This window comes from Paramormyrops kingsleyae, chromosome 13 (assembly GCF_048594095.1).
Source record: "Paramormyrops kingsleyae isolate MSU_618 chromosome 13, PKINGS_0.4, whole genome shotgun sequence".
NCBI lineage: Eukaryota > Metazoa > Chordata > Actinopteri > Osteoglossiformes > Mormyridae > Paramormyrops > Paramormyrops kingsleyae.
In genome coordinates this window covers 12752056-12776982 of record NC_132809.1, presented here as the reverse complement: position 1 = coordinate 12776982, position 24927 = coordinate 12752056, and the positions used below count along the sequence as shown (strand labels likewise).

At 47.6% G+C, this 24927-nt stretch overlaps 1 protein-coding gene and 1 long non-coding RNA gene across 3 annotated transcripts in view; one reads left to right on the top strand and one right to left on the bottom strand.

The window, feature by feature from the left end:
• Positions 1 to 2317: 2317 nt before the first annotated feature.
• Positions 2318 to 5948, bottom strand: LOC140578165 (uncharacterized). Its single transcript, XR_011982218.1, has 3 exons — positions 5865 to 5948; positions 2644 to 2741; positions 2318 to 2445 (listed from the first exon to the last, which is right to left on the bottom strand). It is a non-coding gene; the product is annotated as an uncharacterized lncRNA (long non-coding RNA).
• ldlrad3 (low density lipoprotein receptor class A domain containing 3) overlaps positions 5842 to 24927 on the top strand; it is a 43897-nt gene continuing 24811 nt past the window's right edge. The window contains exons 1-2 of one of the 2 annotated variants that reach the window (XM_023842188.2): positions 5842 to 6056; positions 6164 to 6256. In XM_023842188.2, coding sequence (XP_023697956.1) covers positions 6205 to 6256 — 52 coding nt within the window. In that variant the 5' untranslated portion in view covers positions 5842 to 6056; positions 6164 to 6204. Of the gene's footprint in view, positions 6257 to 24927 lie in introns of both variants that reach the window. The other variant, XM_023842186.2, reaches the window with a different exon arrangement.

Below are 24927 nucleotides of genomic sequence, written 5' to 3'. Positions count from 1 at the left end.
CCTTTTGAGGCAGCAGGCTGGCAAACAGATGGAGAAATGGCTTAAGACCTTAAACAGTCACACAAACATCGCAGGTTCACGTCTCTGTTGAATAAGACACAACTCTACTGAATAGCGTGAGTGTCAATAGTGTCAAGCTGACGCTGACATTCAAGGGGCTGGTAGAGCCATGGTGGACATCAGGAAGAGTATCAGCTAAAGTCTTTGCCACTAAATGGCTAATTGTTCTGCTAATTATCTGTTTAACGCTGAGATAAAACCTCAGCCTGCCTGCAAAGCTGACTGAACACAAATAGCCTATTATCCCTGGCTGGGCTTGGGCCCATATAACTACTGCCACAGCCACATCTACAAAGGATTCCCTCAGAAACTTGCTCGTTCCCCTGCGCTCCTGTATTACATATAAATACATATCAGTGCCATTAGTGCTATAGAGCAGGCTGTTATTGTTCAACAGCAAATCAGCAAACTCATCGAAATGCACAGCATACCTCGTGGAAACGTGTGTATTAGCTGATCATTCTGACAACCAGCTATATCAGATCTATCTAATTTAATTTTATCTTAATAAAATTAATTATTGCAGCAAGCTGTACTGCAATAACAACTGAAGAAATTTGTGAATTTATTCCAGGTTACCCCATCCTTGTTCCCTGCTGAAACAAGCTCCACCCACATAATTCTACAATTGCCCTGGAAACTAACTCCTACTTCTCCTAGTAGATACAGTCTCTGGGTACCCAAAGGAACCCGGCAGGCACCAGGACTAACAAAGTGAGAGATCGGGCGAGAATGTTCCTGCTATATGAGACTTCATTGCCTCTAGCCATTGTCTTTCTGCTGCTCAACAGCGGCGTGTCCGACAGAAACCTGGCGAGTGGCGTATGTGGTGACTCAGCACGGCCCCGACTTCTGTTAACTCCAGGAACCTTTCTTCCGATTCCCTGCGGAGCTGGGGAGAAAGGATCTTCTCGGTGACCCCTTGACAAAGGTCTGGCGTGGGTGGGCAGCATCCAGCCTGCATACCGCCCACACACTTCCCCACCAAGGACCCCCACCACAAAAGCTCTCCCTAGCAGGGTGACCTCTCACGATCACCCCACCCGCTCCAATCCCACGCTCACCGTACGCTAAAAGGCTTCTAGGCAGGCAGATGGCAACCATGCACCCGCTTCGATCCAGTCTGGCTGATCCAGCCTACCTCAGAGAAAAGAGGCACGTATCACAGGGGCCTTGTCAAGCAAACAACCACTCTGTCCTTTATCTGAATGATTCATCTAGAGCAGAGCCAGACCCCAAGCCTGATTATTCTGGAAGTATTTCAGAATATGTTTTAATTAGCACTTAATTGACACCTAGAACACCCAGCCAGGCAACTCACTTTCCAATTTATCACATCGGTGACACAGCAGAATGGAACCCAAATCAATATTCCTCGTGTTCTGCTTGGAGAACATCGGAAAAAAAGGGGTCCTCCTTGCTTTGAAAACATTCGTAATGGCACTGCTTTTGGGGGTGGTGGCGGGGGGGAGGGGTTGGATGTCGGCTCCAGGCCGAAACAAAAAAATAAACCCAGAAAACTCAATCTCCTTTAATTGCCACATTCATTTTTCACAGGTCGCTTCAAGCCCGGCTTTCAGAGAGCTGAGCGGTTTCCAGACAACTGGAAGAATAGGGTGACGAGATCGCTTAGCGTCACGGCACCGCTGAAGAGGGCAGCGTCTCTCCCCTCGTTTACTTTTAAGACAGTAGCGATAAAAACGCTCAATCTATTAAGGCAGCTATTCCATATGATGGGTGAGGCAGGAGGCGTGTAGTCATGCTAATTTGTCTTGTGATATAAGGTCATTCCCATCAAGGGTTCATGTATTACGGACATGACTCAACAAGAAGGGCCCCCACTTTCAATCCAGTCATGCTAATAGGGTTAAATGGGCTTCTGTGCCAGTCTAAGATCCAGTTTATGGGTTAGCAGTAACACCACAGTCCTCACTATTGTCAGGACGAGAGTAACATCAAAGCAAAGTCTTAATTTTTGCTTGTTTCCAGTATTTCTCTGCCCCAACCACAGGATGTTTCCATTGAAGCACCAGGGGCAAAACAAGCTCTGCTGTTTTTGTACTACCCATCCGGGGGGGTGGGAATCACCAGGAGGCCATTGGTCAAAACCACCCGCCCCGTTCACCTCCTGAGTGGATGGATAAAGAAATAAAGTAAATAACCAGTCTATGTATGGACAAAACAAATGTGGTCTAGATAGCTGAGGCAGTCAGAACTGGTATCTTTATTGATTCGAGCAGGTTGTTGATGTGTGGCATGTTCTGCTGACCCCCATGCGCGGAGGGAAGAGGCGTATGACGCCCCTGCGACCCCCTCCCCACTGTGCAGTTGGTTAGGCCGCGGCCTTTACTGAAGGTCTCTGCAGGTCGGCGGCTGCAGAAGAGCCTGTTGGGGTGGATCACAAGGGGCTTGGGCCAGCTTGTTGGGCTTTCAGCAGCAGTAATCCTGCTAAGCTAGTGAAGATTCAAGCCCAGGGTGAAGGGAAGACTGCAACTTAGCGAACACTAGGCTAATTCCTCTCCATGTGATCAAACCCCCTCCCCCTATATTTAATGGCCCCTTCTCTTTTCTGCTGACACAGACCTTGAGGCAGAGTGTGGCCGTCTTCTCTCTGGTCAGCTTTCCAGGTTCCTCTCAGCTTGCAGTCAGGGGATGGTGAACCACTAGAGACTGGGGAACACCTAAATGATCAAAGAGACCCAGTTAAGCCCCTCAAAAGACCCAAAGGCACAATACTCCAGTAGGACACTAGGGGCACTGTGGGGAGAAGCTCATATTGACAAATAGGAAACGTCCGCCTGCTGGTCCTGCTGCCCATCTGTACTTCTTCCATATCCGTCAGACAAGAAGCCATCTGTGAGCACAATGACACCTGCTCGCCGCAATCCTCAGCTGTTTAAAACAGCCTTTGTTAAAATGCAGCAAATCAGCGCTTAACTGGGAGTCGTTTGTGCTGGAGCTGGCAGCCAAACATTTTTACAAAGTTCACTGCAGAAGCATTGATGTCTGTCTCATGCCTGTATCTCTTTTGGAGGAGCCGCGATGACTCTGGGAGAGGAAGAAAAAGAAGAAAATTGATTCATCTATTAATCAATAGCTCTGTGAGGCACAAAGGGAGGAAAGATGTGCTGGGAGGCGGCCAGTGGGGGGCGCTACCTCTGCTGAACAATGGTATGGAGAGGGACGTAATGCTTTTAATTCAGAAATAATTGTATTTCCACCTACTGATATTTACTTGCTTAAAGAGGCATATCTCAGGCTTTCCTGGGATGCATTATACTTGTAGCAAAGGAAACTAGCAGCACTGCCAAGGGTCTTTTGTTAATTCGGTGTTTTATATTTTCCCAGGATGCATTGCAACTAGGGCCTGTCATTCCTATAGGTGACATAGGCAGCTCCAAAATGTTGACTTGCCAGCCAATTTCACTTTGCCTCAGACAGGGGGCGCCGGTGGTAATTCTGACATAGGCTAGGACAGGAAGGGACTGTAACACTGTCATTTGTGGAGAACCCACGTTTCACAAACTTCTGAGGGTCCCAGCGCTGGTGCCGGGGGGCTGCAGCCTGGGCAAGTTCTGCAGCTGCTGTTAATCAAATAATAAAGCTGAAAGGCCTAATTAGTTCAGAGAAATAATTATTTCTGTCAGGTACTTTGTGCTCAGGCAGAATGAACCAATGATAAATGTACCCTGATTGAGCAGGACTGAGAACTTGTGCCTTTAGATGAACAGATAACGAATTCGCTAAAATCTCTCCTGTTAAAATGAATAATAGCATTCATCTAATTTAGCCAGGACATTTTTGATAAGTCAAAGAATTTGTCATTTTAATCATTCCTCAGTTCCAGCCAAACCAGGCAGGCTGACAGCTGTGGAAATATGTTTTATGTTGGGTTTGGCACTAGTCAATCGCCTAGTTTATCTGAGCTAGTCGAACATGTAGGTAGAAACTATGTATCATATACAATGAAGAACATATAAAAAGTACATATCACTGTCATTAGTGCTGTAGAGCAGGCTGTTATTGTACAACAGCAAATCAGCAAACTCATCGAAATGCACAGCATACCTCGTGGAAACGTGTGTATTAGCTGATCATTCTGACAACCAGCTGTATCAGATCTATCTAATTAAATTTTATCTTCATAAAATTAATAATTGCAACCGGCAATATTGCAATAACAAATGAAGAATTCTGCGACTTTATTCCAGGTTACCCAGGAATCCTTGTTGCCTACTGAAACAAGCTCCATCCACAGAATTCTACAAACTAAGGCCATTATTTGGTTTCCCTACCCATTAAGTTGACCGTCATGGGCATATTAGAGTTTAATGGGGTTTAATGAGACTGTGTGTTGGCCAACAGTTGCGTAGAATGCATTTGTCACTCATGAAAAGGCTAATTAGGTCCTTAATTCTCTCTCTTTATAGATGGCATAGGCTAATTGATGGGTATAATAGCAAACAGCTCTTCTCATTTTCCACTTTGAACTGGACTGTTTATTTTTCAATGTACAAAAATAGCTTTCCCAGTCCGTGAGAAACCTTTGACTGACATAATTTGCACAACTGTCTGCACTCATATATGATAAGGCTTCCCCATGTCTAAATGTGTGGTAGGGCATTTTGGGTGGATTGTTTTACTCCGTGTGACTTCAAAGGAGTACATCCATCCATCCATCCATCTTCTAACTGCTAATCCTGGTCACTGTCACAGGGGGCCTGGACCCTATTCCCACCGGCACAGGGCACAAGGCTGGGGACACCCTGAACCGGATATCAGTTCATCATGCCCAGAAACATAGATTAACATGCTATTGTTTATAGATGCCTGGTACCAACACGGGGAGAACATGCAAACTCCACAGACATAGAAACATGTCAGAGATGCAAACCCTGGTCCCAGAGATGTGAGGCATAGGTGCCGACCACCACACCCCCACACTGCTCACCACACCCCCACACTGCTCACCACACCCCACACTGCTCACCACACCCCCACATTGCTCACCACACCCCCACACTGCTCCTGTCTTTATGCTGAGGTTAAGGTCTCTTAGCAGAGGGGTGCAGAATCGTGGACAGCATTCTTACTTCATATTCTGTTTTTAATATGAAAATAATATTTTTCCTCCTTTGGTGAGTCTTTGGGGAGGTGGCAGCAAAGTCCACCCCCACTGGTCAGAGTTGGAGCTAGAAATCGATTTTTTGGTTCGCAAAGAAGTCCAAAATCAAATTAATGCGGAAATTCGGGACCTGAGATCTCTGTTCCACCTCCACAGCTGTCTGCGATGTAAAGGGTTTGGTAGGAATATCAGATGTTCAGGCTGAAGCATCTGCCACCACAAACTGCACACTGCAGGGGAACACTGTGATTATGGGATGGTGGCCATTGTGGAGAGTTACTTAATTTACAAAGTATTTGCGAGGCAACAAGAACATCTCCAAAAGTGGAGAGACATACTTCTTCCCTCTCCTGTAGGAAGGACATTAGTTTTTGAGCAGTGCCTGCAGCTGTTTCGGTAAATAGGCTACTTATGAACACCTTTGAATATATCATCCAGAAATAAATGATTTAACACCAGAGACAGTAGAACACACTGGGGAAATGAGAGCGTTCAATTAATTCACACTATGCGGACAATGGTTGCAGAACACAACGGAAAGGCGAGAGATTCAACAGTGGTTGAGCTTTTAATGACTATGTTTAAAAGACACACCGCGAGCCCCGCACGACACAGCGCACGACTGTGCACTTTGATCCCTCCGGCAGCACTTGGGATCCGGATGAGGCGCGGCGCTTACCGAATATGACAAGGCTTGTCTTCGCCGACTGGGGGCTGCAGCGGCCGCTGCCACAAGCCTCCGCCTCTCGGTGCGCGAACACGATCCCTGTCCCTTCCCCCCCCCTCCGCCATCCCCAGCCTCTTCTCCACGCCTCCCCCCTGCATGACCCTGGCTCCGTACGCCTGTCCCAGTGAAGCTCCGCTCCTTCATGCAAGTAACTTCAAAACTTTGCCCAAAGGAAGAGGGGGAAAAAAAACAAAAAGCGATCAAAAAGGGGGATCTAAGGGCTTTATTTCTTCGTCCAACCCTCACTGTAGGCCTGCGGCGGGGTGGACCCGGAGCAGGCCGAAACTTAAGGATGTGGATCTGCTATCTCCTGCTGGGTTCGGGATCGTTATCCAGCTTTGTCGGTAGGTCTGGAAACCTCGCTTCGCCTTCGTCGCTGCTTACAAAGCAGCTGCTACAATTGTTGCCGATCGCGCATATAAACGTGTTATTTATTTACACTTCTCCCTGAAAACACCAGCAGCGACCCTTTGTCCGGATTATGGAACATCTGAGATGTATACCATTCGCATTGTGACTCTTGCTTGCTTTCTGTTTTTCTCTGATCTGAAGTTTAAAAGAGCTACTTTTTAGACATAGATCGACGTGTAACTTGGTGTTTAGTGTGCAGAAGTCTCACGATGATGTGCGACGGGCAATTGCCATATTTAACCAGGCATTAGTTCCCGTGTTTGAAATATGCTTTGCGAGGGGACGTGGAAAGGAGCGGAGATGATCGGTGTGTGTGTGTGGGGAGGGGGGATCGTTGACAGGGCAGGGTGGTGACAAGTCAATCTGTCCCGTAGCCTTGCCTGCAAGTCAGGGGCCTTGGATCGGTTGAAGACAGGGTGTGCATTACATATTTTTTAGCGCTGACGCGAAGAGTGAGAAGGACAGACTTGGGCTGCCTGTATTTATCTATTTAATAAGATTTTATGTTAGCTCTTACATGTGCGCAGTTTACAACTGCTGATTTACGCTATGTCTAAACAGAATAAATTGAAACATCTGTGAGTGCATTTTACATTTTTGCAGTGCATTTATTAACACTCATTTGTAGAGGAACTAACTGTAGGGTTGTTGGAATGGTGAATAATTAAGGCTGATATCTAGGGGGAAATGGCCAATGAGAGGTTGCATGTGGTTGTGTGTGTGTGGGAGGTTTGTCATATAAATATAAATATATATATATATATATATATATATATATATATATATATATATATATATATATATATGCTGGGTAGGGGTTAGGGTGTCATCGGTGGTTTCAATGGTGTAACTTTGGTGTAAATATTGAGGGGGATGAGGTATCCACCCATTTTACGAGAGATGTGATTATTGGGGGTGGGGGATGTATTGGACGGTTTTGATTATTGGGGGTAAATATTACTGGGGGAGCTCCACCCACTGTATTTTTAACCTAGAAATTAATGAAGAGTCCCCACAAAGATATGAATACAGATGTGTGTGTGTGTGTGTGTGTGTGTGTGTGTGTGTATGTGTGTGTGCGCGCGGTCACATGCGATGGAAAGAATGTATTGCTTTTCCCGGCATCCCAACAGTGATCGTAACATGCCGTCCCCCCCCCCCCCCCCCATATTCACAGACAGAGCCACACACACACACACACACACACACACAGCCATTGTTTTGGGGTATGGTTGAGTATCTAGATGAAAGGTTGATAGTTTAACGGTATCATTGATTAAGTGAGCATTGACTCGCACGTGCACGCACGTGTCACACGTCGTTCACAAATTCAGCAACCAACAGCCTGTATTTATTTAAATGGGTGTGCACGTTTCTTTTTCCGCACAGGCGAATTTTTGTGTTGTTGGTCAGGATTGTACCAATTGGTAAATCCTTCCCTTATCTGTAATAATCAGAACTGTAATGAAGCTCCCGTTAAACATGTCGTATTCCGTAATCCAGATAAGTCTGTCGTTTATCAGCGTGGGAATCAGTGATGGGATTTGAAGGCTGGGGGGCATGTTGTCCAGTGCCAGTTACATGACACATACACGCTTTTCATAGTTGTTGCGCATTAATGATATTTATTTCTGAGCCTGATTGCAGATAAGGAGACTAAGTAGTCCGAATAATTTCACATTGACACCAAGTAGCCTTGATGTGCAGGGCTGTGTTTGTCTGGCTCTGCTGCTTCCGGGAATGTGACCAAAATATTAAGCAATTCAAAGTGTGAAATTCAAATTATAGAAGTAGTTTTGCATTAACGATGTTCCTGGAATACACTGAGCTAAATGAAACAGATTACAGAATAAGGCTGCATTTCTTAGTACAACAGCACGTGGTTGATACTGATAATAACTGCATGTCTGTTATTTAAATCAGATGAGACACTCAGTGTGTGTTTTTATTCACTGGGCACAGGGGCAGCAGGTAGCGGGGGCCTTGCTAGGGCTCTTATACAAAATGCTTTTACCCCCACAATTAAATGAACATTAATTAGTTAAATATTGTAAGGTAAAGTCCCCTTTACACAGATCTCTAGTGACACACCTGTCATGTACATCATCAGTACTTGGATCAGTGATTGGTGTTCCTAGGTACAAAGGAGGGTCAGTGATTGGTGTTCCTAGGTACAAAGGAGGGTCAGTGATTGGTGTTCCTAGGTACAAAGGAGGGTCAGTGATTGGTGTTCCTAGGTACAAAGGAGGGCTAGGAGCTGCCAAGCTCTGATGCATCATTGTCATTTGGTCAGGCCGGGGGGGTGAGGGGGCCACAAGTGCTAGGGTATTTTTGTCTGTGGGTGCTGGGAGTTTATCACTCAAAACAGGACGGCAAAGTCAAATTTCACTGCGGCCTCATTTCCAAAGTTATGGGTGTGCAATTATTATGCTTTTTGTAGCCAGTTATAAATCTTTATGGATTCTTTTCCCGCTCAATAAGATATCTGTAATCCTTTCTCCTGAGGAGTTATCTCTCTGTGCAGGTATGCCCAGGCAGCCGTGAGTCTCGATTCTGGTATCTGAATTATCACCGCTGGTCTCTTAGGGCAGTGTTTCTAAACCCGGTCCTGGCAGACCCAAGGACGGTCCGCATTTTTGCTCCCTCCCGGCTCCCTGCCAGAAAGTCCACATTTTTTCCCTACCAGGAAATACGAGAGAGCAAATATGTGGATTGTCTGTGGGTCCCTGAGGACTAGATTGGAAAACACTGTCTTAGGGCCCCTTAGCTAGGCGGAGCCACACTTCCATGGTGAACGCCTGCACTGATGCCGTCCTCGCAAAAAGGCCGACCAGAGATGGTATTAGATGTCAGGTGACGGATGAAACAAATCCATTGATCAGATTATAAAGGATGGGAGGGGGACTGTGGCAAGCTGTTCACGTCATCCACAGGCGGTCTGATCCAGTGTGGTCCGGTCAAGCCAAGCCCATTTAATCCAAACAAGGTGTGGTCTTTGGGGGTTTCCGGAAGGCAAAAAACATGGAACAGCACACTCTGCCCACCAGGGATTCTCAGTATCCTCACTGGAGTAATACGACTGCATTTTTAACTAGAACGTTTCAGTAGCCCTCTATTTCAAAAGTAAGAGTGGCCTTCAAAGTGATTAAATATTGACTGATTGAAGGCAGCTGTCCTCTCAGTGCACCGCGCCGGACGCCCATGACTTTATTGAACTGCTCTAAGCTTCTCTGTAATTAGAGTCACGGTTCTGCCCAGCATGCAAGCTGTAGTCTGCACCGGGACTGCACTGTCTTTGGAGGTCTGCACCGGGACTGCCCTGTCTTTGAGGGTCTGCACCGGGATGGCCCTGTCCTCTGGGATCTGCACTGGAACTGTCCTGGACCTGGTAGTCTGCACTGGTACTGTCCTGTATTTCATGGTCTGTGCTGCCCTGTTGGTTTGCACTGAGGACTATACCAGTCCTGGTGACTTGCACTGGGACTCTTCAGGGCCTGGTGGTCTGCACCGGGACTGTCCCCATCCTGGTGGTCTGCACCAGGACAGCGCTGTGCCTATTGGTCTGCACTAGGGCTGTCACTTTTTAATCAATATTCAAACATTTGTTCAAACATGGTGTGAAAAATTCATATTGAAACTATAATTAACGCATTCGAAATATATTGTCACCGTAGCTTATAAGCGCATTAGATCATTTGTTGTAATTTTGGTGTTTGCCGTCTAAGGATCCTGTAAAAGGTCAGGGTGGGAAAATATTTTTTTAAATAGCAGTAGTTTTGGAATCCCACCACGTTTGCCCACTTGCTATAAATTTGCTGCAATGTTACGGCATGGGTAAACCTAAATAATACACACATGTCCTGTAATGAATAATTACATTAAACTATGGGGAACAATGTGCACTGTGAAACTTGTGCTTTTGTACGTATTTATTAATAATTGCATGGGGTCCATTCACCGCAGGTGTCTTTAAACAAACGAAGTTGAACACGACGTGAAGTCATACAAACACTGAAACATCGCAAGCACTGAAAGATATTAGAGCCAGAAAACTGCATATAAAGCTATCTTGACTGCGGTGTTGGAGATAAGGTTTAAACTTGGACCTGCTTTCTGGAATATTTCAGTATAGATCCGCATATCCCACATATATCATTAAGCGAGAATACCAGAGAGGTATTCCTGAGTGTGGTTTCAGGTTTAAACCTTAACTATGAGACTGCGGTAAAGTTGGCTTTATATTCAGTTTTCCCGCTGTAATATCTTTCAACAAAAGCACGCAACACCCCTTGGTTTTCCAGATTTCATTATGAGCAAATTTTAATTGATATTCCAATATTAGTGTGTGCAGTGGTTAGCCTCACACCTCTGGGCCCCGGGTTCGAGTCTCCGCCTGGGTCACATGTGTGTGGAGTTTGCATGTTCTCCCAGTGTCGTCATGGGGTTTCCTCCGGGTACTCCGGTTTCCCCCCACAGTCCAAAGACATGCTGAGGCCAATTGGAGTCACTAAATTGCCCATAGGTGTGCATGTGTGAGTGAATGGTGTGTGAGTGAATGGTGTGTGAGTGTGCCCGGTGATGGGCTGACCTCCCGTCCTGGGTTGTTCCCCGCCTCGTGCCCGTGGGTTCTGGGATAGACTCTGGACCCCCCGCGACCTAGAAGGATAAGCGGTTTGGTAAATGGATGGATGGATGTTAGCATGTGTACTTCACCATCAATAGCCCTGTTGTCCTGCTTAGAGTCCACTGGCTGTGAACTGACACAATAAATGTGTATAAGAATACATAGTACGACAGTCACATGGTTTGCATTGTCCACCATAGTTTAATACTTAAAGCAGACTTAACTGGACATGTCCATATTATTTTTAAACGTAGTAGTCCATTAATTCTAGCAATTCAGTCGCTATTAGTAACGCAAAACCTTTTTAAGAAATATTTTCCCACCCTGTCCTCTTAGGGTCTCCATACTATTGTGTCGTTATACAGGCTGGTAATAAAATACTGAAAACAATGATTATGTGTTGTTTGTTGGGGGGGGGTATTCAAATATATTTGAATGATTAGCATGACATTTGAAATTTGTTCAAACTTGATTTTTCAAAAAAGTGACAACCCTAGTCTGCTCTAGGACAGTCCTGTGCCTGTTGGTCTGCTCTGGGACAGCCCTGTGCCTGTTGGTCTGCTCTAGGACAGTCCTGTGCCTATTGGTCTCCTCTGGGACAGCCCTGTGCCTGTTGGTCTCCTCTGGGACAGTCCTGTGCCTATTGGTCTGCTCTGGGACAGTCCTGTACCTGTTGGTCTGCTCTGGGATAGTCCTGTGCCTATTGGTCTGCTCTGGGACAGCCCTGTGCCTGTTTGTCTGCTCTGGGACAGCCCTGTGCCTATTGGTCTGCTCTGGGACAGCCCTGTGCCTATTGGTCTGCTCTGGGACAGTCCTGTGCCTATTGGTCTGCTCTTGGACAGTCCTGTGCCTGTTGGTCTGCTCTGGGACAGTCCTGTGCCTGTTGGTCTGCTCTGGGACAGCCCTGTGCCTGTTGGTCTGCTCTGGGACAGCCCTGTGCCTATTGGTCTGCTCTGGGACAGCCCTGTGCCTATTGGTCTGCTCTGGGACAGCCCTGTGCCTATTGGTCTGCTCTGGGACAGTCCTGTACCTGTTGGTCTGCTCTGGGATAGTCCTGTGCCTATTGGTCTGCTCTGGGACAGCCCTGTGCCTGTTGGTCTGCTCTGGGACAGCCCTGTGCCTGTTTGTCTGCTCTGGGACAGCCCTGTGCCTATTGGTCTGCTCTGGGACAGCCCTGTGCCTATTGGTCTGCTCTGGGACAGTCCTGTGCCTATTGGTCTGCTCTTGGACAGTCCTGTGCCTGTTGGTCTGCTCTGGGACAGCCCTGTGCCTGTTGGTCTGCTCTGGGACAGCCCTGTGCCTGTTGGTCTGCTCTGGGACAGTCCTGTGCCTGTTGGTCAGCACCAGCACTTTCCTGAGAATGGTAGCTCATTAATTTCCCTTATTAGTGGGCATCTTAGGCAAAACGGTTTTTGTTGACATGTGTCCAGAGGGCCATCCCCTCTGATGTCACTCCCTTGTACAGCATCCGGCCACCTTTCACTTTTTCATCTTTGATTCCTGGTTTTGCGAGGGAATGTAAATGAACCCCTCTCCCCGCCCCCCCTTCCTCATTTCCCTCCTGACAAGAGAAGGGCGATGGCCAGGACAGCCAGGTTCCTGGTGACTGCAGTAAATCTGGAACCATTTTCAGAGTCATGTGTTTCACGGGGGGTGGGTGGGGAGGGGGCAGCGTTGCTGGAAATCACATCGCGGAGGTGTTTTGAAGAACCCGTGCCTGCCCACTGGACCAGAGACTGGTCACGTCGTCCGTGCAAGCAGCCCTGTGCGCTGTGGGACACGCCAAGGTCTTCCAAAAGAGGACTTAGTTTGTTAAAAGAACGTTAAATATTTTATTATTTGAGCACTTTAGTTTATGTTTATTTTAAGTTCTCTGAGTGCTGTGGGGGAAACATTGGAAGGGCATCTCTCTGCCTACTGAGGATGCGTGGCCTCCGGTTTCGTGAGCTAAATATACAGCCCCCTCCCCGCTAAGAGTATATAACAAATTACTGTAGCACTGCTGCTAGCTCACTGGGGGGGAGCAATGTGGAAAAGAAACAATCAGAAATTACATTGGATATAAATGACACTTTATTTTACTCTAAGTAGATATGGGATTTTACCCCACTCTTTACTAATGAATTAATGATAGGATGTTGCTTCAATAATGTCTTTAAGGATGTTAAAGATCCAGTGTCTTCAGCAGCTGTAGATGCAGATTTCTATGTAGATATAAATCTTCCAGAAGGTCCAAGTCTGGAAGCAGTGGCTCTTTTTGTACGGTCTTAGCTGTTTTCACAAAATGACAAGTCCAGACAGCAGTACGGATTATGCAGTTGCTTGCTGAAAGGCAGTTTATTAACAGCTCAGCTAATTACTCGCGCTTCAGATAATAACCCGGCAGTAATGCTAGTAAAAATAAAATGGAAAAAAAAAAAACCTGCGGACGCAAGCAGATCTAGTCTCGCTTGGAGGAAGACACGACTTTTGCACCCTTGGGATTCTGGTGTACTGGCAGGTCAGAAACGACCCCACTGACCTGATATGCCCTGGGCGTGTTTATAAAATAAACAGTGCTTTTTGCTTTGTGCTTGTTTGATCGATTCGCTTAGAGGAACATTAATAGTTTAAGGAAATTAAACCAGATGCGTGGGTATAGCGACAGGGATTTCTCAGAAAAGATTTTATATTTGTATTTTTAATTATAGTTTTCTCTCCTAGTCTCTTATTCTCTTCAGGCTTTACATTGATCTTCTGTTATCCCTCGATTTGTTTATTGAAATGGAAAAACCTAAATTTATATATGCTTCAAAAACGGCACCCATATCTTGATCATCCCATCATCCAATTTGCGTCAAAGGAAAATGTTGTTGCCACATGGCTGGTAGATGACAGTAATTTGCGGTCTGTTTGCGGTAAATTGTGTCTGAGATTTACCCAGTATCCCAGTGTGGATACCCAGTATCCCAGTGTGGATACCCAGTATCCCAGTGTGGAGCGGATCCCTGACCTCACACCTCTTCCGGGGAGGCAGGTCCGTTGGCCTCCGGCACAGAATTCCCTCCATGTGAATTTACACCTTTAGCAGAGGAGATAAAGCAGCAGTTCAGAGGCTTGGAGAGACCTGACTCCCCTCCTGTCTGTTTTCAGTGAGAGTTTGCAGTGTTTTTAACTCTGAGTTTTATTGCAGCTACAGTTCTAGCATCATCCTGTATTGTTGGTTGAGGTGAGAGCTGTAGTCTCATGTTTGAGCAGAACTTTAAAGGTATAAGCAACCAAGAGTAAATCTCTGCTGTCTTGAGTAGTATTTTGTTTATGTCTGGAGTTTGGAAAGGCATGACCATCACTCATCCATCTGGTGCTTCTTGTTCGTCCAGAGGGGTGATTTCTTGAGAGATGCTGGTCACTTTCGATTTTTCTCTCTCTTCTTGTAGCTCAGGGGTCAGGAATAAGCCACGCCCATCCTGAGCTCACAGCCCCAAGGCTCTGTGATGCTGGGAGAGAGGTGAAGCATCCTTAGAGACTGAATCAGACCTCCATCCCATGCTTGGGTGGTGGTGCTCGAGGCAGGACCTGGCTCTCTCTGCCCACGCCTCACTCTTCAGTCCTCCCTTGTCCTATTCAGCCATTCTCCTCACGAGCCTGGTCTCACTAACACTGGAGCCCATCTCTGGCTACACCTCGCTCCTCAAAGAGCACTTTGCTGTCTTCGATGATATTCAAATCGCACCATAATTCCTTTAATGAGTCTTGTCGACTGAGGATCCAAGAGTCCCGCTCGTTAAGATTCATCTCCCTGGCACTTCGGCACCTGAGTGCTAGGTAACTGAGGCTCTCCTGGTAGACTAGACGGAAATAGGGGAGGATGGATGGCTGGTCTCATTAATTAGACGGGCTGTACTGGGCTCTGTTATCCGGTTCTCGAACTGGCAGCACTGTCAGGCATTGTAATTGGGTTAGCCTCTGTGCCCTGCTAATGAGAATCTGCAAACCGGAGTCTTAGAAAAAGTTATGGACCAGCTAATGCTAATGGCTTAGAATATCTAATGGAGTCGTGGTTGGGAGTGGGACTCAGGCGCAGTGCACATCCCCAGTGTTCTGCAGTCCATTCCACGGGTTCCACTTGCTTCATAGTAAATAAACTCAGATGTTCCCGGCTCTGTGACCCTAGGTCGCATGGCCGCGTGGAGGATCGATGGCTAGACGGCCAGGTGGTTGGATGCATGGGCGTATTCCTGGCACCTGCTAAGCATGCATGCAGAATGAGTTGCGCACGCACTCATGCTCCGAGAGAAATGCCCAAGCCGGCAGGTTAATTAATCACACTCGCTGATGAGTTGCGGGAGTTTCACTGCAGTTTATGTTTTTTTTTTCCCCGTGCTGAAGGAGATGAATGGATGCAGCGTGAGCTTAGATTCTCTGAGCTGCCTCTCTTTTGTAATACTTGGCCCTTTGTGTTGCGTGGGATTGAGGCCAGACTCATCGTGACTCCCCGTCACTCTCGCAGACACTCAAGCATCAAAAGGAAATCACAGCTACCCTCAGCTGTGCCAGTGAGGACCATCTAACAGCTTTAGGTTAATGAAATTGCAGTAGTTTCGCAGCCAGCAGAGCCTTGGTTTTGCAGTGCAGCAGTAACTAAGGCTCACTGGTGAGCACGCAGCTGCCATGACTGGGTGATAGGAGTGGTGTTTTGGAACTGTATGATTTCCCTTTTGGGTTGCACGGTGCCCCTGTGGGTAGTTGCTTCAGTGCTGGTCTGTTTAAGGCATGACATATTATTTTAAACTTTAAATTTGACAGGCAGCCAGAGTAGTGAGACAGATTTTAATTTTAGGATCCCGTGATTGCTCGGTGGGTAGCAACGCAGACTCTCACACTTCCTTGCTTATGGTTTTGATTTCTTCCTGGGTTCTGCGTAATTGGAGTTTGTTCCGTCTGTGTTTCCTTGTAGCATGTTGTCATAGTGACAGTCAGAGCTGGGGGTGGGGGGGGGGTTGCCTGAGCTTTTAATTCCAGTCCGTGACATCTGATCATCACCCAGGTTCTCTCAGGAAGGGGTTGGGCGGGGCAGTAGGCTGTGTTAAAGGGATCCACGGTAAATGCTGTGTGCGTTGACCGCCAGGGAGGCCCGGCTCTCCTGAGAGCAGTGAGGAAGTGTGAGGCTCCTTAACTAACCGGGAGGTAAGACTGACCCCCCTGTTGGCCTCACTCTGCTCTCACAAGGTCCTCTATAAATCCTCATTAGGATTTGAAGACTACCCCCCCCCCATACTTTTCTGGCTCTCTCTCTGTCGGTTCTCTCATTTGGAACAGTATTATTCAGTATTTTTATCCTTACAAAGGTGTAATTCTTCATGTCGAATTATTTCAGACCTCGCTGCATGTGTGACACTGGTAGTAGGGAGGCTGTGGTTTGTCATTTTGAGAATTTAGGATGTAGCCGGTTCGTTCGCCGGTGACAACGACAGAGGAAGGTAGCCTCTGGATGGACACATACACCCAGCGGTTACGGGGACAGTATTAAGCTGATTATCTAACTAATCAGCTTAATGCGGGGGTGGGGGAGGGGGTGGCAGTACTGGAAGGGGGCAGTTAGGAGATCTGTAAATCACGGCCCAGAGAGAAAGGAGAGAAAGGAGAACGAGAAAGAGAGGCAGGGATGAAACATGTGCACCTCAGCTCCTCGTGGCTTTGAAGCTGTGCCGTCCACCCAAACTTAAAGAGCGTTATTCTGCTGAAAAGCACAGGAGTCCTGCTGGTCCCCGCAGTAAATAAAAGCTTTGGTGTTTTGCCAGGGGCAGCTCATTTGTGAAAAGGCCCAATCCAGTAATGCCACGATGTTTCGCCACTCATTATCTCAGAAAGGTCAGCCGTGTGCTTAGTGGGGAGAGCCACAACAGACACCCGCCCTCTCCGCCTTTCAGCGGGCGTAACAAAGCAAACGCTTTTCTGCTTTTTTTGTGATTTTTGTTTTTTTTCTACCATCTGTGAAGGGAGTCAGCCGCAAGTCCCTCCTCTGAAGTGAAAACCCCGAAATAAAACTGGGAAATCGGTCTAAATCCTAAATGTTTCCGGTTCTTAAATTAAGCACGGAAGAGTAAACAAAATAAGCTCCTCTGATTGGTTGTGATACCCACATGTAATTTAAATAATGATCCCAGGTGCGGACACTGGTCATCAGCCAGTGCGCACAAGCAATTCAACAATTAACAATAAAATATTTAACCGAAAACAGCATCATTGGTATGCATTTTGTACTGCTGAATGAATTATGAGGCTCCATATGCAAATGAATTCATTAAAACTTAACAAGTCAGCGCTTGTTAAGTTAGTTGTTCATGTGAAAAGTCCACCAATTATTCCGGCTTTGTGGCCCCCAGCCCCTCCAGGCCCCATTTTATCTGCCAAATCTTTTGTGACTTGCTCTCTAGGTCTAGGAGGGGGGGGGGGATGGTGTGTGTGCAGGGGCTGTGACCCCCACCGATGTCCATTTCTCTCTGGCAGCCCTGTGGGAACACCCAGCAGCACACCGTGACAGGCGGCTGGGGCATCCTGCAGAGTGGGGGGGCAGAGAAATTTTAGTCCCCCCCCCCCCAATAGCCTCCTCAGTTTGAAGCTACATTTATAACAATCTCGTGCAGAACTGTGAAAAGACCAGAAGGTGGAGCAGCAGTTGAGGCAACAGAAATCCCAGAGATGCTGCTGTATTCAAGTACTTCATGTGAATTTGATCAGTGCAGGTGTGACTCTCCACGCTCACTGAACAGTTGTGTAATCGTGTAATTTAAGTGAAAGGAGGTGATGGAGGTGGAGGACCCCTCCCTCTTTCGCAGAAGGGTGTCACGCTTTTACGGGAAGCCAGGGTTCGCTTCCTCTTCCACAGAAGGGCACCCTGACTGGACCTCCCCTTAAAAATGGGATGCCCTTTATAATGGAAGGTGGAGTATGCTCCATCCTCTGCTGAAAGGTGACCCATTTCTGAAGGAAGGTGGAGGTCACTCCCTTCTCCTCAGTAGGACATTCAGCTTCTAAGAGGAGGTGGAGGTTGATCCCTGCTGATGGACATTGTTTGTAAGGGAGGGTGGAGGTCCAAGGGCGTAGATCTATCTAAAATATTGCTAGGGAACAAATCATCCCCAACCACTTCACCTCCCTATACACACAGTGTACTCGCAAAATAATGGTAGAAACATGTCCCTACCCCCCATACCCAATCTATGCCCTTGTGGAGGTCGCTCCTTCCTCTGCTCAAAAAGCATCCTGTTTCTAAGGGAAGGTTTAGGCTGTTCCCTCCACCGCCGAAGGGAGTCGTGTTTTTACGGGCAAGTCTTGGTTGCTTCTGGATACCACGCCCTGCCAAGGTCAACAACTCTGCTCTTTATCATTATGATTTATTTGATTTGCTTATTAAAATCTTTTCTGCCTGGGGATCTGCAGATTTAATTGTTTTCCTTGGTCCCTCAGAAGAGCTTGTTAGAGCAGATCATTTGTGCACAGAGCAAAAACACCTGCCAAGCTGTTAGTATGTAAATTTAAGGCAATCGTGATGTAAATCTGAACTGCAGGCAGCGTAACTGTGTCCGGGGTGTGATATCACACACACCCGGCGATAGGTTCCCCTCTAAACGATTTGTCATCTGTTAGTTATTCCTTGCACATGGCCCATAAAACATCTGCAATCTTGACTCTGGAATTTTGGTTGTAAAGCCCTTTTTCACTTTTTTGTGTTAAAAGGCCCTGCTTCAAACAAAGTAACCCCTCCCTCCCCCCCTCGTGTTCTGTAGCTGCTTTTCCAGGGTCGGGCTGTTAAGTGAAGTAATTAACCCAGCCTATTAAAATTAGAGAACTGAAACGCGGACGCTGATTTGTTGACACCATGGCTTGATTAACAGTGGATTTTTTTTCTTTTTTGCCATGCAGAGTTGCCTCACCATGCAGTATGCAGGGACCAGCCGCATTCCTCTGTGTCTTTAATGGACTATGTGATGTTGGGGGGGCGGGGGGGGGGGCTGTTCATTTTAGCTCTGATCACCTTGGAGATGTCAGCCTTTGAGGCAGGGGTGTGACACATACTGTGTGGTGACATTTCTGCCGCGTCGCATTTCCTGCTCTTCAGTCCAGCACATAATTTAATGAATTACGAGTAAAATGTTCCGCAGAAAGCAGAACTGAAATGAACGTCCGCGGGAAAGGGGTGGCGTTCATGACGGTAGTTTATATTTTTTGGGGCCAGTGTGCAGCTCAGCGGGCTTTGGGTGTCTCTGTCCGTCTCCAGAAGGTTGTAGGTTTCAATCCTGTTGCCGACAGAGTAATCAAATCACCATTAGGCTCTTGACCTCAACAGCTCCTGGGGTGCTGGATGACCCTGTGCTCTCACCCCAAAAACTTGCTCTTACCTAAAGTAGTGATCAGAATTAGAGAAGTAGCATTTTTGTAATTTATAAAGTCTCTGCTCATTTGAATTTTTCTAACATGAATAGAAGTGATGTAATTTACACATGTTTAATCAGTGAAAACTGTCCCACATTGCAAAATAAAAGCTTTTAAACAAAAATTTCAAAGAAGGTCTGTAATCCAAATTGGAGAATGGTTTGTTATGCTTAACAGTTTTTGGTTCTAATTTTAAATATCTTGAAATATCTGACAATCCTTGTCAATTTGGCAACATCAGTGGGCATTTTGCAAGATGGTGGGCCACTCCAAGGTGACCAAGGGCCCGCATTTCAGTGACGCCCCGAGGGCCCGTGCCGCGGTGACGCTCCGAGGGCCCGCGTTGCTGTGACACTCCGAGGGCCCGCGTTTAAGTGACACTCCGAGGGCCCGCGCCGCCGTGACGACCCGAGGGCCCGTGCTGCCGTGCCGCCCCGAGGGCCCACGTTGCCGTGACGCCCCGAGGGCCCGTGACGCCCCGAGGGCCCGCGTTGCCGGGATGGTCAGACTCAGGCTGGTGGGATTGAAGTGCTTAGAGTTAACAGATACAGACCATATTGTATCTGAGTCCTCGTATCTGAGTCTGTGTCTCTAGTAGCCACGCCCACTGGCTTGGCCATTATCTATTATTCATCCTCCATGGGCAAAAAGCCTTTAAAAGCTTTTATGGGGGAGGGGGGTATTCATGGAAGGGTGTAAATAGTATATTGATCATTGCTTATTATGCAGCCTATTTATGTCTGTCTATCTCTCTGTCTGTCTGTGCGGTCACCTTGGTGTGTCTATGGGGAGACGATTGTTATTGCTGGTGTGACTGGGAGCAGTGGGGGGGGGGGCGGGTGGCTTTTGAAGAAACAGAAGTCACTGGTGGTATGGGGGGTTGCAGAGAGCGCTCTTAAAAACCTGAATCCTTAGGGAAGGAATGACTGACATCCACTGCTGGGGTTCAGCAGATGGAAGGGGGGGGGGCTGTTTGTTATTCTAGGGGAGTAGAGAATAACAAGCCAAAGGACCGGGCTGGTTCTGTAAGGGGGCCTGCAGGCTGTCAGTGACGGACCTGCTTTAAACGTGAATAAAACGAGCAGAGATGAGCGGCCAGGCTCGGCGGGGGGGGGGGGGTCACCTGTCTGCGTGACCCCTCATCCACCAGCGTCAGCAGCAGGAGAGCATTGCCACGGCATTCTGCTCCCTCGCTCCGCTGCGGATCCCTGCCGCAGACCCCTTCTGTCTTCGAGGCCCCAGACGTTTAAAATCGTTTTTCTGCGTCGTGTGGAAAATTACGCCCCTCGATGCAGGGGCTCTTAACAAGAGATAAAGTAACAGAACACAGATGCCGGGCTGCTTGCTTCACCGGGAAGACCATAAAAAATGGAATCTTCGCGAGTTTCCAGGCAGACGAGTGTGGAGCTTAGTTTGTGCTGAGGATGCTCCGCGGCCAGGACATGAGTTTGTGTTAAGTGCATTGGCAGAGTGCGCTAGGACAACGCTAACCCCACAGCCCATGCTAGGCGCTAATTCGCTAAAACGCTACAGGCTACAACGGCATGGACTTGAAGGGAGAAGCTTGTGAGGCAGCCCCATGCACACACAGACAAGCACACAGACTGCATTGTCCGTCTGCGACTGCAGTGGACCGAGTACGGCTCACCTTGGGGGGGCTCTGATGGGATTAAGCTGTCAAGTGAAACCACAAGAAGGATTTGCCATGGCGACACGCCCAGTGTACTGGGGACAAAAAGGTCATATTCAGGGTACTTGGACACGGGTGGTTCCCCCTCTCAACGGTTGTTTCTGCCCTGGAGATTGGGGTGGGGGGGGGGTTGTATTTCATATTTCCGTGCTGTCCCCTCTTTGGGTTTGGTGGGCCTGCCTTAGGTGTATAAGCCCACTCCTTATGGCATTTTTGGGAAGGAATTTAATGCACTCACCCCCCCCCCCCCCCGTCCACCCCTTGCGTGCAGAGACAGTCAGTACTAACAAGTTCTGCTTGGCCAGCCTGCCGTCCTCGAACTATACAGGCAGATTGGCAGATGGACGGAATGTCCCGGAAACCTGCCTCTCAGCTCGCCGTGTTCAAGCAGATTACACAACAGCAGGAACGAGGAGAGCCGTCACTGTGGGCCGTGCCGAATGCACGTGGTACCAGAAACTGTTGGTGTTCTCGCCTCCAGGAATGGTTCTGAAAAGAGGTCGGCTGTCAGGGGAGGTATCGAATAAGAATGTAAGCGGGCCTCACCACAGCCGGTCGCTCACAGGGGGAAGCTAATTCTGAATTCTAACACGACGCAAGCTCTCCTCTAACCTTCCAGCACAACATATCGTATCCAATGCCGTCAGACACCATATTCTGCTGTGCGGGAGTGTTCGGCCCACAGTAACTATGAGGTAGTCATGTAATTCGATTTAATCTGCTGTGATCCCCGTTCCGCAGTGTAACAAAAGCAGAGATACGACCCTCGTGCCGCTCGCCCACGCTCACACGTAAATGGGGATGCTTATTCACCAGAAGATCTCTCCTGACTCCTATCAAGTGGCCTCCTCGCTCAGTGAAGGACCCTCCTGGGGAACCTTCAGCTGGCGTCGTCACTGTAACGCTTTCATAATGTCCACAGAAACGCCCCCGGGAACGGCAGAGGCGAGATGGGAAAGGACGAGAGTGACTCCAGCCGCTCATAAGATGCCCTGACAGTTATCACCTGTTTCAGCGCCAGTTTTATGGGCAGATCAGCGGGGGCTGGCGGGGGCTGGCGGGGGCTGGCGGGGGCTGGCGGGGGCTGGCGGGGGCTGGCGGGGGCGAGCCGAAGCTTCCTGTCCTCAGGAGATGGCCCTTCGGAGTCTCTGAAGTTAAACTCCAGTGAACAGCAGGTCCGCTTGGCGTGAGGGAGCGGGCACTGGTTTCTATTTGTTATCTTGTTGGTCTTCAATCACAGCTGCTCCCTTAATCGTGATTCCGACGCCACGAATCTTCTGACTTCTGGCATCCAAACAGGTCTGTATTGAGGGTGAGAGCACCGCGAAAGCGCGGCTGTAGCCATGGCAGCCTAATGGCACGCTGGCTCACAGGGCTGCCGTCCCGCCACTCCTGATGACCCCTCTGAGAGCTACAGGGCCGCAGAATGAGCTTCTGCTCCAGCGACAGAAAAGGCCCGATCTTGAGGCACAGAGCGTATTACTGTCATTTTGTACTGAACACATACCATCCATCCATCCATCCATCCACAATTTTCCATACCTGCTTGTCCAGTTCAGGGCTGCTGGGGGTCCAGGGAACTCTCTCACACACCATCACACACACACACACACCTACAGACAATCTGACAACTCCAGTTATCCCTTCTCTTGTCTTTCCTTCCCGTTGGTGGACAGAAGCTGCGCTGTTTTTTTAGCCCTATAAAAAAATGAATTATCCTGATGTGAATTATCTAGTTTTTTTTTTTGTTTAGATCAAATGACATATTTGTTTAGCCTCTCGGGATTTTCTGTAAATGATATTTGTGTGCGAGTCGACTGGGAGATTAAACGGGGGCTGCAGTGCATGCTGGGTAACCCGAGCCTGTTTTTCGTAATAAATTATGAAGGAGACGATATTCTGCGCATGGAGATGATTTCAGACTCTGGCATTACTGCTCACCTTTGACCTCTTGACGTTGTAACCAGATGATTAAATAGATTTTTTTCTTTGTCCGTTTTCATTGCAGACGGGGGGATAGAGGATCCAGTGAGTAACACAGTGAGTTAGTGTGGAACTTTAGGTGGCACGGTCACCACAGATCCCAGTCAGCCATCAGAACGAATGACAGCAGCAGATAAGGCACTGAAGTGATGCGAGCCGTGGATCGCCACCTGCTGTCGTATTTGAGCTATTGCAGAAGCAGCCACCCCAAACCTCACCCTTCGGCATGTAGGGGGCGCTGTGCCGAAAGACACCTTCTTAATGCAAGAAAAATTACCTCACCTTGTGAGGATGAATAAATTATCTAGTGAAACAGAATCGCCTTGTGAGCGGTGGAGCAGAACTGGCGTCGAGATCTATCTCAGTGTCATGCTCGCACGTCCTGCCGTGCTAATGTAGGAACCTAAGACATCCATTTAATTTATTCTCAGATTCAGTTTTATTTTATTCCAAATTCTTTTTTTCAGATTTATTTTGATGTGTTTTGGATTTAAATTTTTTATAAGCGGACGAACCGAAAAAAAATGAGCTTTTAAGGAGACAAAAGTCACATTGTCTTTAGAGTACGATGCGTTGTACTCTGTCTCTTTTGCCTATAACCTATACCCTTATAAGCATATAAGATTTAAACATAACATAGTGGTCAGACATCATGTTGTGTATTAATATTAGAGGTTTGAGTCACAGTCAGGTTGAGTAAAAGCACTGGAGGAGTTCAGGTCGCCTGTGGACAGACCTGCACATCACTGGTTCCTACACGATTAGGGGGCCGTTCCTGTAGATGTTCTGGGATGTGTCCTGAGTTTCTGAGGTGCAAACGAGCCTCATGGAAGCTACATCCTTGCCCTTGGCCAGATTCGGCTGTGACAGACTCCTTCCTACTAAAAAGTTTCTAGCTAATGCCTGCTTTTACACTATCTTGAGAATCACAAAATGTGAAAGAAGTCATAGGTTTAGAATGTCAACCCAATATCCTCAGATTTCCGTGTTTATAAGTAAACACCATTTTCATGCCTTGATTCCGCGATTCCGTCCACATTTTCCACATCACGGAAATCATTGGGCCCTAATAATGGCAGTTTCCTCCCACAGCCCAGAAGCTCCGTAAATTGCCCATCGTGTGTGTGCCTGTCCACGGAGTCCCCCTGCTTGTGCCCTGTACTTTCTGGGATTGGCTCCCGTGTCTTTGTGACCCTGTACTAGATTAGCCCTTAATGGTGGGAGGTAAACGACTTTGTCACCGGAAGTTTGGCATCACCTTTATGGACTTTGGGACATCAGAGCCTTCAGCTATTCGCCAGCTTGACGGTGACTGTCCCACTTTGAACAGACAATGTCCTGCAGTGACCGCAAGGTATTTGGTCAGATTTCAGGGAACATTACATGAAGCCTGATGTAGAGAGAGAGTATAGATTAAAAATTAAAACAAAAGGCTTTCCTGGGGAGTAGTAGTTGCTCAGATCTTACTAGTGTACTCCTTCTCAGACCTGAGTATTCTTCTGCAAACTGGAGGATTTTATTCCAAAAGTGTTATCATCTCTGAGAAGAGTGCCAGGTGTGTGGAGTAATTGATCTCCCCAGGGATTAGAAAGCGGAGCGTGCTGGTGAAATCATTTCTCCAACCCAGGAAAGTGTCTGTTAGTGTTGTGTCTTGGGAAATGGGGGCATTAAACCAAAGATTGTGTGTTATGGTATTTGTGCTCTTCTGTGTACCAGTATATATATATATATATATACAGTATATACTGTATGTGTGTGTGGGGGGGGGGGCGTGGCCCCTTCAGTAAAAAAGTCATGGGCGAGATCCCAAGTACAAGGAGATTAAACCATAGGGACGGACTTTGTGAAGAGCTCTTGTTTTGTATCTTGTTTTAGTTCAAGAATCTTTATTA